At 36.5% G+C, this 12,640-nt stretch overlaps 1 protein-coding gene across 5 annotated transcripts in view; it reads left to right on the top strand.

Moving 5' to 3' along the window:
- Positions 1–12,640, top strand: part of HACE1 (HECT domain and ankyrin repeat containing E3 ubiquitin protein ligase 1) — a 54,255-nt gene that overhangs the window by 30,355 nt on the left and 11,260 nt on the right. For all 5 annotated transcript variants that reach the window (XM_075498460.1, XM_075498457.1, XM_075498456.1 and 2 more), the window contains 7 exons: positions 1,920–1,988; positions 2,642–2,729; positions 4,516–4,627; positions 4,720–4,817; positions 5,013–5,100; positions 6,225–6,374; positions 11,298–11,494. In XM_075498460.1, coding sequence (XP_075354575.1) covers positions 1,920–1,988; positions 2,642–2,729; positions 4,516–4,627; positions 4,720–4,817; positions 5,013–5,100; positions 6,225–6,374; positions 11,298–11,494 — 802 coding nt within the window. The remainder of the gene's footprint in view (positions 1–1,919; positions 1,989–2,641; positions 2,730–4,515; positions 4,628–4,719; positions 4,818–5,012; positions 5,101–6,224; positions 6,375–11,297; positions 11,495–12,640) is intronic.

Here is a 12,640-nt window from a genome sequence, read left to right as displayed (position 1 = left end):
GTATTCTTTATAGCAGCCAAATGAAAAGCAGAAATGTTTATAGAAATGATTAAGTACATTTCATCCCACCAATTTATCTCTTTATACCAAAATTCAATTGGAGAGGTGACTGTCTCCCTGTATCCAGGTGACTTGCTGATGGGCCTTGCCCAATGGGTCTGTCCTTATGCATAATTTATGCCTCGGGTTAGGGAGAACTTCTGTGGGTACTACGTAAGTTTAATTGAGAGTTATCATAGAAACCAGGAGAGTAAGAACTGTTTCAGTGACAACTGGGAGAACTCCCTGGGATTCAGGAAAGTAAGGCAGAGCACACCTGAATTCTGTGTTGCTTTAGGGCTTTTCAGAACTGCGTAGAGAAGTACAAAGATCGGAGACTTAACTGTTTTACCGAAGTTTTCATATTAGTAGGAGTAAATGGCACAATGGTGTAACTCAGTAGTGCTGCTATCTTCAAATAACATTTGAAATTATAACAAATGACATTTTCAGACAAAATAATTTAGAATGGCTTTAGTTTTAGATTTGAGTGTCTTTATGCTTAATGGAGGAGAGTAAACAGAGCTCATAGTTTTCCATTATTCCTAATATTCATACAATAAAGATGGCATTTCATGCTTAAATGGAAAATTAGCTGGTTAACATTTGAAATATTGAGGTTATTTTCTTTTACTTGCCACGATTGCTTTTCTTCTGCAAATGCTGATATTGAATCTAGGCATTATTTGTAAATATACTGAAATACAGTGTTCCAAGTTTTCACCATCAAAACTGATGAGTGTATGCTATGCTAAGTTTTTTTTTTTCTCTTGTCTGTATATTGCATCTTACAGCTTGTGTGGCAATTTACAGGTATAGAGAGTTCATTTATTTTCAGGGAAGACTTTTAGTTGTTTAATACTTTCAGATCATCTCTCAGACCAGAAGTGCGTTTAAAATGTTCATATTTGGTCTCTGAAAGATTTTATTCGCTTATTTGCTTTTTGTGCAGATGAGGGGAGGGATATGGTGAGACTTGTTTCTTCAAACCAGAGTAAGGGAGAGAAGGAAAATAGCTCAGTTTTATATAAAACGAGCAGCTCTTGTCTAAATTGGTGTGGGGAACAGCAACAGTTCTAGAATTGTTAACCTGGACTTTTTAATGTACTATTTTTCACAGCCTTTCAAGGCACTTGATGAGAAGGTTTTATTCTTGTTTGCAAATATTCATTAGCTTTTGCTGAAGCTAAAGGATCCAGTTAAGAATTTCTCTTTTTAAAAATGCAGAACATAGATGTAAATAAATGGAATAAAATTTGCACCCATGTTAATCCCTTCCCTTGTTTTCCAGATATAGAGAGAGAGGTATGAGAAAAAATAAAATTCCATACTAGTGTATGAGACACTTGCCTGGCAAGTAGTTTTGTTATTTCATTAAGCCATTAAATACCACCTTACCCCTCATTAAGTTTGCTAAGTTTGTAATGTTATTTCTTCCTGGCTCTTTTCCTCACTTACCACAATTTACAAGGTGTGTGGTGGGAGTTTTATACAATGAACAAGAATATAGAACAATGTGCATATCGCGTATATTGTGCATATAGTATCAGTCCTTCCATATATGTACTTCCATTGTTGTATTGAAAGCTGGGAGGATTTAATAGAAAAATGTGTATCTCCATTAGTTGAGGGGTTTTTGTTCATATAGTTAATAACAGTTAGTGGTCAGGTTGCTCGACCTTATTGATTATTGGCATTTTTGCCTTTTCTGTTTATTATGAAATCTTAATGCTGCTGAGTATTTCGTTTCATGATTGACTAGTTAAACAACATCAGTTTCTATTTGCATAGTATTTTATTAAAAAAATGCAACAATTTATGTAATTCAAATTCTTTTCAATTTCATTAACCAAAAGCATCTTATTGTTTTCTTTGAATAGGATGACATCGCCTCGTTTTATAGAATTTGTCTGTAAACATGATGATGTCCTTAAGTGTTTTGTTAACCGGTAAGCTTCAAGAAATACGGAATTTCTAATATTCCCCCCCCCAATAATTTAGACTAATTTTTCCTCTGAGTGTATTTTTAGGTTATTGTTGTGGCATATGTATCATATGCACTTTAATCGTCCTGCCAAATTCAAGGGAGTGTATATTATTGATTCAGAGCTCAGGCTTAAATGAACTCTTCTGCATATGTAAGCAATCCTTTTGTAAGATTCTGTGAGATTTCGTAAACAAAATCCTTTTCACAGAGCAACAGAATAACTTCCTCAATGGATTCTTTCCTCATCTTTGTTCCAAATAAAGCCTTCTCTTTTGAGGCAGATGAAAACTTTCATTCTTCCTCAAATGTGTAATATTTAATAACTTCTTAAAGGAGTCTAAACCATCTCTGTACATTTGGCTGTTTCCAGAGTTTTTCTGGGACTGCCCAGTTTATAGCCTTGCTTCTGTCTGGGAGCTGCTTGTATCCTCCATGCTCAAAGGATGAGGTAGTATAAGTCATTTGGAAACAAGAGTTAGGAAAACATTATGAAATAGAAGAGTCTGTTGGAACTTTTATGACTAATTGCATTGTCTCTTTATGTAGAGTTTGTGTATCATGAAGCATTATTATTAGATCTCTGACTAACAGGCTTCTAACCTATTTTTCTTTCAGAAATCCCAAAATAATTTTTGATCACTTTCATTTTCTTCTTGAGTGTCCTGAACTAATGTCCAGATTTATGCACATCATAAAAGCTCAGGTAAATGCCAGGAAATGCTTAGTTACAGTTTCTGTGACTATAAAGAGGGTGTTTTGTTTAAAAATACTAATATTTAAAAAAAAAAAAAAAAAATCCATTTGGGGAGGATGGAAGAACTAAGTGTGGCCTCCAGTGCTGCTGAATCTGGGATGTTGAAAGATCAGATTAAACAGACATGGCAGCCAGATGTCTGTACTGCGAAGTCTTTAAAATTCATGTGTAAGTCCATTTGAAATGACCAATGTTAAAAGTCCAACTTTCAGTTAATAGAAAGTTAACTCTGTTTATTAAATCTATTTGTGCACATCTAATAGATTGAGCTTTAAAATGTTGCGGTTTTTCCTTAGTTGACTTACATTTTGAGACAAATCAGGGGATAAATACAGCACTATTGGCTGATTTGGCCATAGCTAATTAGTGGCAGCTCCTTCAGTGAAACATCGTGTCATCTTGTTATCCTTTGCTCTGTTTCCTACCATTTTCTTTTGTTAGGGTTGGATTTTTTGGGGTTTTTTTTGTGGGTTGTTTTTTTTTGAGTAAAATCCTGATGTCTTGCATATCCTAAACTCACTTCTCAGTTTTAACACGGGACATGAATTCAAGAATGAAGAGTTACTCTGGGGAAGACTAGCGTAGTTAAGTGGAAAAATTAGCGAGCAAACCCCCGTATGGAAGTCTGCTGCTTTACATAACACTGTAGTGTTAAGCATCTGCCATGTTTTCATCACTTACCTTTAAAAGATTATGACTGTCTACATGTAGCTCAGAGATAGAGCTGTGTATTTGTTCTATTACAAATGAAGATGGTCTTTGGGTGATAATGAGCTATTTGGAACTCCTTCATTTAGCACACACTAGTATACTTTTGCTTTGTTCTCTATTAGAAAGGTTCCTTACATTAAAATATTTTGGTCAAAGACAGAATTTGCTGAAAACAAAGGTAAAATTCATCTACCCAACCAGAGACAACCAAATAATTGTGCAGGGTCTGTTCCAAAAGCTTTATTTCTTTAGTTGTGAACAGTAATGTGTCTTTATTTTTAGATGTACGTTGGTTTTGGTAATTCAGTTTCATTTTTAGGACATGGTGTAGGTGTATTGTTTACTCATTCTTTGGTTGAAATGTGTGTTTTTGAAATTCATTACCTATGAATAATGAAGAGACCCTGAGAACTGATACCCTGTTTGTTAGATCAGCTAAAAGTAGGTGCTGTGAATCATGATAGATGAGAGAGGCCATACTTGTGTCGTATCTGTCTCAGAAGAACTGCAAAATGTCAGTCTAAGTACTGAGTCAAACAAGCTAGGACCTTATCACCTAGAAATTGCTTTGGAAGGTTTCTGGTTCCTTTGGGCTGTTTTTTTATTGCCAACGAACTTTACTACAGTACAACTTGTTTGTATCACTTGTGCTTTTGTGCTCAGCTGTGGTTGACAATCAGTGGTGTTACAGAAGCCAGTGACTTCTTATCTAGATTACTTCCCCCCCTGCCCTGGAAGAAGTTTTGTGCTATTTTTCTCCTGTGTAGTGAACTCTGATAGCTATTTCTAGGTAACTGGTGGTCCAGTCTTTCTGCATACCAGACTTCAGCAATTACTCAAGGGCATGTCTAGTCCTTTCCTCTTCCCAAAATACTGTATAGCATATTGAGGTAGCACTGAGTAACTCTGCACATCTCAAAAATGAATTGAGAAGTATGCATAACCATTTTCCAGTCATGCTTATGAGAGAGGAATTACTCAGTTGAATGCATCTGTATGATATGGTTTACCTCTTGTTTTGTAGCCATTTAAAGATCGATGTGAATGGTTCTATGAACATCTGCATGCTGGGCAGCCAGATTCGGACATGGTGCACAGGCCTGTCAATGAAAATGACATTCTTTTGGTTCACAGAGGTATTGTGTTATAAATGGAATTAGCATATCTTTGAAATACATTGAAATATAATGAATTGAGATAAAAAAATTAATTGGTGCTTTGTATTTAGATTCTATTTTTAGGAGTAGCTGTGAAGTTGTGTCTAAAGCAAATTGTGCAAAACTAAAGCAGGGGATTGCTGTGAGATTTCATGGAGAAGAAGGCATGGTGGGTAAAATTGCATGGTTTTCCTTTATGGTATTTATATATGGAAATATTAATTCTCTTTCACAAGTATCATTTTAAACTAAATCCTAATTTAAAATAATTTTTATACTTTATTAAGAAATGTGGTTACCCAGCGTAACTGTTTGTGCAATGAAAGTTCTATGTACTAACATGTTTTATTCTTTTGACATGCAGGGACAGGGTGTGGTGCGTGAGTGGTTTGATATCTTATCCAGTGAAATAGTTAACCCAGATTACGCCTTATTTACCCAGTCAGCTGATGGTAGGCCTCTGCCTCTTTTTTTTTTTCTCTCCTAATTTTAGGGTGTCATCTTCTAGAAAAGCGTTTTTATAATCCAAGAAGAAAGTCACGTAATTCGTTTCAGAATAGAAGATTGTTACTTTTTAAAAGCAACACTGACAGAATTGATCTTGTATATAGAGAGAAGTGGGCTAGTAATTGTATGTTTTTATAACTACAGATGAAATATTTTTCTTAATTTGAAGTTCCCTTGATTTTTGTTCTCCCTTTTTGTAACAGGAGAGTTGTTCGTTTTAATGAGTTCATGCTATTTCTGCCTGGTAGTAGAAGGACATAACACTTTAAGAGCAGTATAGAAAGCGTTTTCCTTTCTTCTGCATCTGCAAGGGAACTGTGGAGGTATTCCTTGATTTCCTTTTAGAAATCCACAAACTCAGTCAGTTAATTTTTGTGGTAAAACCAGATGGTAATCTCCACAGGTCTACCTTGTATTGACTTTTTGTCTTTTGGATGCTTCATATAAAGCAAATCTTTATCAGTAAAAGATTTCACATAATCATCAGTGATAAATGTTTTGCTTTCTACCTTACAAAGTCTTGGGAAGTGGCAAGGAATTCAGTCAACAGTAGAGACATAGATTAGTTCCTGAAAGTTAAAAGGAAAAGTTCAGGGATGTCTATTTGAGATGGTCTTTTCCAAGGAGACCAGGACTGGACTGTCTCCTGTCTATATCTGGCTGGAGCTAGATGAAAGGAAGTGGCTGCATTCTGATCCTTCCTTTGAGCACGTTCACAAGTCGATAGAACCATTGCCTGTTAGAGTGAGCAAAAAATGCACATGGCAATATAGTAAGATGAAGGACCAAATTTAGCAGATCATGATTACCCTTATGTTGATGATAATTATTTCAGAGTGGTGCCTTGGAGAGTGGCTAAGCACTATCATTGTAATAACAGATGTCGTTACATTCTAATACATTTCTTTCTGATGTTTTTTTGGTGTAAACAAAAATCTCTAAAGAATTTTCCAGAATCCCAAAGTGAAACTCTTTCAGTGGTTTCAGATGCTTAGTGTATTTGATAAATATGAATGTCACTTTAAAAAAAAAAAAAGTCATGAAACATGATAATCTTTTTATTTTATAGGCACAACTTTCCAGCCCAACAGCAACTCTTCTGTAAATCCAGATCATTTGAACTACTTCCGTTTCGCAGGCCAGATCCTGGGGCTAGCTCTGAATCACAGGCAGTTGGTGAACATTTACTTCACGAGGTCATTCTACAAACATATTCTTGGTATGGTTTTATTAAAATTCTGTTTATTAGTCATAATGGTTGTCTGAGCAGTAAACCCTTTCCTTTTTTACTTTTGTGTGTGTGTGTGTTAAAAGTGGAAAAGTCTTGGAAATGAATGTCTTGCTAATCTTTTGTGTACATCAGAATTACAACATAGTATGGCAGTAATTGCTATTCCAGTCTGAGCCTCTCTTTGGAACTGTTATAGTTGCAAAAAACAGAAATACATTTGCAAAACTATATGGGGAATTTTTTACAGTTAGCAACTTTTATTAAAATAGCTAATATTTCAATTTATATTTGAATATGAATCTTAAATTAAAAACAGGGAAGGCATCATTAATCTCTCTAAAGCATGATCATATAATTTAGTTGTCTTTAAGGTTGCTGACTAGGAATGCCTGAGAGGCAGACTAGTGCAGCCAATTGTTTTTGTGGTGTATGTAATTCTTTGCATCACAGTTGTGAAATTCATCTGTCCTGTCATCTGATGTCATTCTTGAGAAATGAAAATAATCATTCCCTAATTAACTTAGGACAGACTTAAAAAGTCGATAATGTTTATGAACTCTGACAAAAATCTATTGGCCATTCTTTATTAGGCCTGCAGTTCTTCAGTTGTGTAAAACAAGGTGAATCCATACTGTTGCAAACCTCCCTGTGTACCCAGTGCAACAAATACTACTTGTTTCCTGAAGTAGTGTTTCAGAACTAATGTGGTTCATCCTGTCTCCTTCCCGAGGAAAGTTAATTCATACGGTTACTGTAGCATTCAAGAGGATTGGTCAGAAGTCTTTATAAAAATGTAACTCTTCTTTTTCATAGAGAAGGACCACTGTTAGCTGGTGGTAACTGTCATCTAGGGCCCTTCTCTGCTCTTCTTTGAGAACCTTTGTGCCTCTTGATTGTCAGACATGATGCCCCTGTTTTGCATTGTCATTTAAAACTTTTCCTCTTGCATGAATATGTGATGGAAGGGTAAATTCCCTTTGTGTTCCTGTCACTCCTCTAAGTACGTAAATTCCTTTGCTGCTGCATGCAGAATTGCCTTTGTGTTTAAGTGCTATTCTTAAATCTTCTTTGGAAGTGTAAGATAGCTTGATGTCAGAAGTTTTACTTTTCCTCAAGAACCGCTCATTACTCTAAGACCTAGGAAGGTTTTCAAGGGATTGCTTGCATCTCATTCTGTTCTTCTGTAATCATTCTGTCTACCTACAGTCTTCCTGTGATGTTTGCTGAGTCCAGGACAGATCAACTTCAGATTTACTGTTTCTCTTCCCTGAAAGTGTTCAGGGAACACTGTTTCACTTTGTTGATGGTGCAGGCTCAGTCATCTTTGTCAAGATCTTCTTGACAAAGAGATGCGTTTTACTTCTCTCCCTCAGTACCGCTTTCTATTGCAGGAGTGTGACTGTGTTCTGGGCAAGAGGCAATGGAGGACAGCCAATCTGAAGCAGCACCATGTTGGCAATGCCTCATCAGGCTTCCCTGGTCATTGATCTTCACGTAGGAAAGTGATTCCAAAATAGACATATCTCTGTGTGGCACAATTTGGCACTGACTTAAGGGTTCACCTCTGATATCAAGGGATGCCTCTGTGTGAGCAGAATGATGCTTACAGGCTAATCTCCCTGTGATGTATTCACAAATGAGAAAAACATATTTTTCTGCTCTTCAGTGACACCTTGAGAATAGTCAAGTGTTGCTCTTGTCACCTCTTTTGGAAATGACTACTAATTAATTTGGGTTCTTTTCTAGTTTGAATTGTGCTTATATACTGGATTTGTTGGTTTCTGAATTGACAAGATGACCTATTGTTTACTCTTTTTTTTCTTTCTTTTTCATTTTGCTAGAGTAACTGTTGCAAACCAAACAGCAGCGAGTAGTCTGTTAATAAGGTCCCACCAGTCCCTCTTTGTAAGGTTTTGTCATTCTGTTGAACAGGCATCCTGGAACTCTAGAGTTTTGTGCACATTCATCTTCTTTAAGTTCAAAAGGTTCACAGGTTTTTGCTACTTCTTGTTACTTATCAGACTCAGAGAACTGGGAAAATTACACCTCCACTTCCCAAAGTAGTTGCTTTTTCTTCCTCAGGGTTGTTTATTTAAACCTTTCCAAGGCCTTTTCCCTCAGTTTTGTGCATCTCCTCTCTTCTTGCTTAAGGAACCTGAGTTGCACAGCAGCAGATGCTCCTAGGGGTTTTTGGTTTATTTTTGTTTCAGGTTCAGCTATGGGTTATGCTAACTGTTGTTCATGCCAAATACAAGTTACCGGGTTACAGACATAGACATTCCCTTCAGCTACTTGTGAGGCCTTAAATCATGGAGTATGAAATCTTTTGAAGCCTGAGGTAGTTTCCATTCCCTTGGTTTTTCACCTTGCGCTGAGATCCTTGTTTTCTGTAGCCTTTCCTGTTGACGGTACTGAATCCACCAGTTGTGTGGTAAGACCTCCTCTATCTGAGGAACAGTGAGGAAGTCTCCTCTTCTTTCAAAGGAAACTCTTCTCTTCAGTCCACAGACATGATGTGGAAGTGCCTTAATTAGCAGCCGAAACCTGTATGAACAGGCTACTCTTCAAAAGAGTAGCCTACTTTTCAAAACATCAAAAAAATATGGCTACCTTTTTGAGACTCATGTGGGTGCATCACCTTTTTTCACTCTGATGAACTGAGATCTTTCTGCAACAATATCTGGTAGGCAAGGAAAGATCACCAGCTTAAGTGATGATTCAGGTAACATACAATGTGTTTAAGATGTTAGGTATGTAGCTGCATGATTTTTTTTTTTGCGTGTTGTGAAATCAAATATTATTCCATAGGTCTTCATGTTTATTAGGGCTGCACTATATTACGGATGTAGAACTGAGGCAGAAATATAGTCAGAAATTAATAAGGCCTCTTAGGTTTGTTTTTCTCAAACTGTCTGTCTGCCTTCTGCTCAAACAGGGGAGGAGAAGATAGTTTCACTAGTGCTGTTGTCCAGTTACGTTGGTTTTTTCTAAGGAGCCAATTACTTTTGTGTTTGGAAAAGGAAACTTCCACTTCCAACGTACAAAGACGCATAGCAATAAATTCCTAACTGTGCTATCTGCTGTTAGACTTAAGTTCCCTCTTTCACAGTATAATAGAAAATGCTCCTTAAAATGGCATAAACAAAAGCAAAAATTAATTTCTGAGTCAGTGTATATTGAGCTGGAGGCCTTAAATCCTAGAATAGTTACTGAATTTGTCTCAGAGCTTACCTGTGGTATCTTTTTGAAGTTCTGTGTTGCACAGAAATACTTGTTTATCACAATTATGCTAAGATAGATTTCTCTTCCTTTTCAAACTATAGGTGCCTTAAGGGTATAGCAGGAGAAAGATACATAGTATTTCATGGGATTCAAATTTTGTCCTGATAAATCTGACAGTTTCTTTATAACTGCCTGGCCTGAGTCTATTGACTGGTAAAACATGTCAAGCAAATGAGTGAGCTTAGTGCTTTGGTCTCGCAACATGCTGACTATGTAGTCTCATCATAACGCTCTAGTTCAGTTTCTTCTCTAAAGGAGTCTTTGATTCCTACTTTTCAGTCTGCTGCTTTTCCCACATGTTTTGCTTATATCCCTCAGAGACATCATTATTTCCACATTTCATATGTGAAATGCACATATGCTTACTAGTTGGCAAAAGTGAAAGTCCTCTAGAAACTACTAGACAGCTGTTAGATTTTTTTTTTTTTTTTGAGAGAAGACAGTGAAAATTCATTAGTAAATTATCTATCCCTCCCTTAAACTGGAGTGTTGCTTGATTTTTTTTTTTAGAAAAACAATGCCTTACAACTTGTGTGTGCACCATTTCAGCACTAGTTAGCTCTTCTAGGGAAATACTGTAACAGTTTTTGCACTTACATGTTTGCACTGGCTGCTAACCTTTGAATTTTGTGTTACTCTCTGGGATACTGCTTCTGCAGTCCATAGCGTGCTAAGACTTCTACTAATGGGCACCCTTGTGACACTTCACAACGCACAGAAGATGGTGAAGCAAAGAGAGTACTTCCTGATAACTTGCTTTTCTCTAAACCTACTACCACCCTCACCCCCTGCCCCTTTTCCCAGGTATTTATCTGTCTTGGTAAAGTATCTGTCATGAGAGAGTTAAAGTAATTGGGGTTTGCTTTCTCGTGAGGTGAAGAGGGTAGTTCTCTTGCGCAAACTCAGGGTCACCTTGTTCTGGGCACCTTTGCTCAAATTTGTTTGAGTGCCATGTCTGCGAAGGGGCTGTAAGTAGGCAGTTTCAGTACTTGGATGAAAGTCCAACCTCTAGCAACTCTCCTCTTAATGCTTCTAAATGACTTGCAAGTTCAGTTTGAAAATGTAAAATTCCTATAAATAATTTTTTTCAACTGTATACTAGGTCTTATAGCAACATGATTAAAAAGAAGAAAACTGAAGAGCGAAAGAGTTTTCGAAGTACAGAAAGGTCTTTTCTTTTTTTTTCCCCCGAGTTCTAAATAATTTTCTGGGGGAAAAGATGATATTATATAGAGCAATATGATACTTGGGTTTCTAAAAGTTATGTAGAAAACGGTAGGATTTTTTTTGGAAACTCATTTAACATTGTTGTGTGCTGTATGGTTAGATGCTTTTACTGAAATCGATTAGTGATCTAAAATTGTACAAATTGTTGTGGCTCAAGTGGTATGCCATTTGCTTCACTGGGAAGAAAAACATACAGAGGAAACTTGATTCTTTAATACTTTTAAAGTGTAGTAAGTAACAGTTCTGCTGTAGTTGTTAATGGTGAATCCCTTTTTCCCTTTTCCTATTACTGCATTATTCTGGTTTCTCTCTAGAGGGCAATCTTCTACCACATATTAGGTTAGAACCCTTTTTGCTTTATCTTATTTATTTGAGGGGGTTTTGTCTCTTTGCTTTTTCTAGGTATACCTGTAAATTATCAGGATGTAGCATCTATTGATCCAGAGTATGCAAAGAACTTGCAGTGGATTTTAGATAACGATATCAGTGATCTGGGGTTAGAGCTGACCTTCTCTGTTGAGACTGATGTATTTGGAGCAATGGAAGAAGTGCCATTGAAGCCAGGGGGTGCAAGTATACTTGTTACACAGGAAAACAAGGTGAGTATACAGGTTTATTCAGAAGTTGATAGTATAAGAAAAGCAATTGGACTGACTTTCTGAGTAACTGGAAGCATAAATGGTATACCTGTTTTGAAGGAAATACATAAAATAAAAAAGTTGCCAACACTCTTCCCCCTTTTTTCTAGCTTAGCATGTTATAGAAATAGTACTATATTAAATCTCTCTAAGTGTTCAGGTTTGAGGTTCTTTTTTCTGACAGAACTTTTAGAAGGAAAATGGGATCAACTTTAAATGAAGGGTATATTTTAAAAGTTACAAATATTCCTAAAGTTAAGTCATGCATATATATACCAGGAAGGTAGAACAGTAGCAGTTGCTACAATTAAAATTGGTAGGTAATGTTGCAAAGTGTGCTGCCTGCTAGGGCAGTCTGTAGCACTGGATTGCTCTACAGTTACGTACGGATAATTGATACAGGAAAAGGCTGCAGGAAGCTTTTTCATCCATTTGCAAGTCACTTGGTGTATATGGAAATAATTTACCTTTTTAATTTACTTTAATAGTAACAGCTTGGAAAGTCTCTGACTTCTCTGCAGCATTAGTTAAAAAATGAATATGGAAAAACGGAGCCAGATTTTGAAAATCATTTGGAAATTAAAGTAGACATCAGTCTAATTGAATTCTACAGTTACCCACTGGATAGTTTTGAGTAACTGTAGGAGTGTCATGGGTAGACCTGCAATTTTTTGTATCTTTGGCTCTTTTGATCCTTATGTCTGGTTTGTGTTTTGATTTTTCATTTGCGTTGAGCTAGCCTAACTTGCTTTGTGTACACAGTATTCATTCAGCGCTACCAGTTGCGTAGACAGCTGCTGTATTGGTAAATGGCCACTTGGTGTCAGCATTTGTTCTAACAAAATTTTAGTTTGTGTTGGAGCAATTGGCACTGGATTCTTTTATGCTTAATCCTCACTTTCATTAAGGCAGAGTGTCATTCCAATAACAGGAATACATATTATTAGCCTGATTCTGCACTGTTTTCTGCAATATAGTCATTCATGAAAGAATACAGATGGTAAAACAAGTCTAATTGTGAAGGCAGTGGATGATTAATTTCTTTATTACCTATTAGAGAAAGCAGGGATGTTCATTCTTGTTTCTGAGCAGTCTTGGCTTCTCAAT

This window comes from Mycteria americana, chromosome 3 (assembly GCF_035582795.1).
Source record: "Mycteria americana isolate JAX WOST 10 ecotype Jacksonville Zoo and Gardens chromosome 3, USCA_MyAme_1.0, whole genome shotgun sequence".
NCBI lineage: Eukaryota > Metazoa > Chordata > Aves > Ciconiiformes > Ciconiidae > Mycteria > Mycteria americana.
This window is presented reverse-complemented; position numbering and strand designations above follow the sequence as displayed.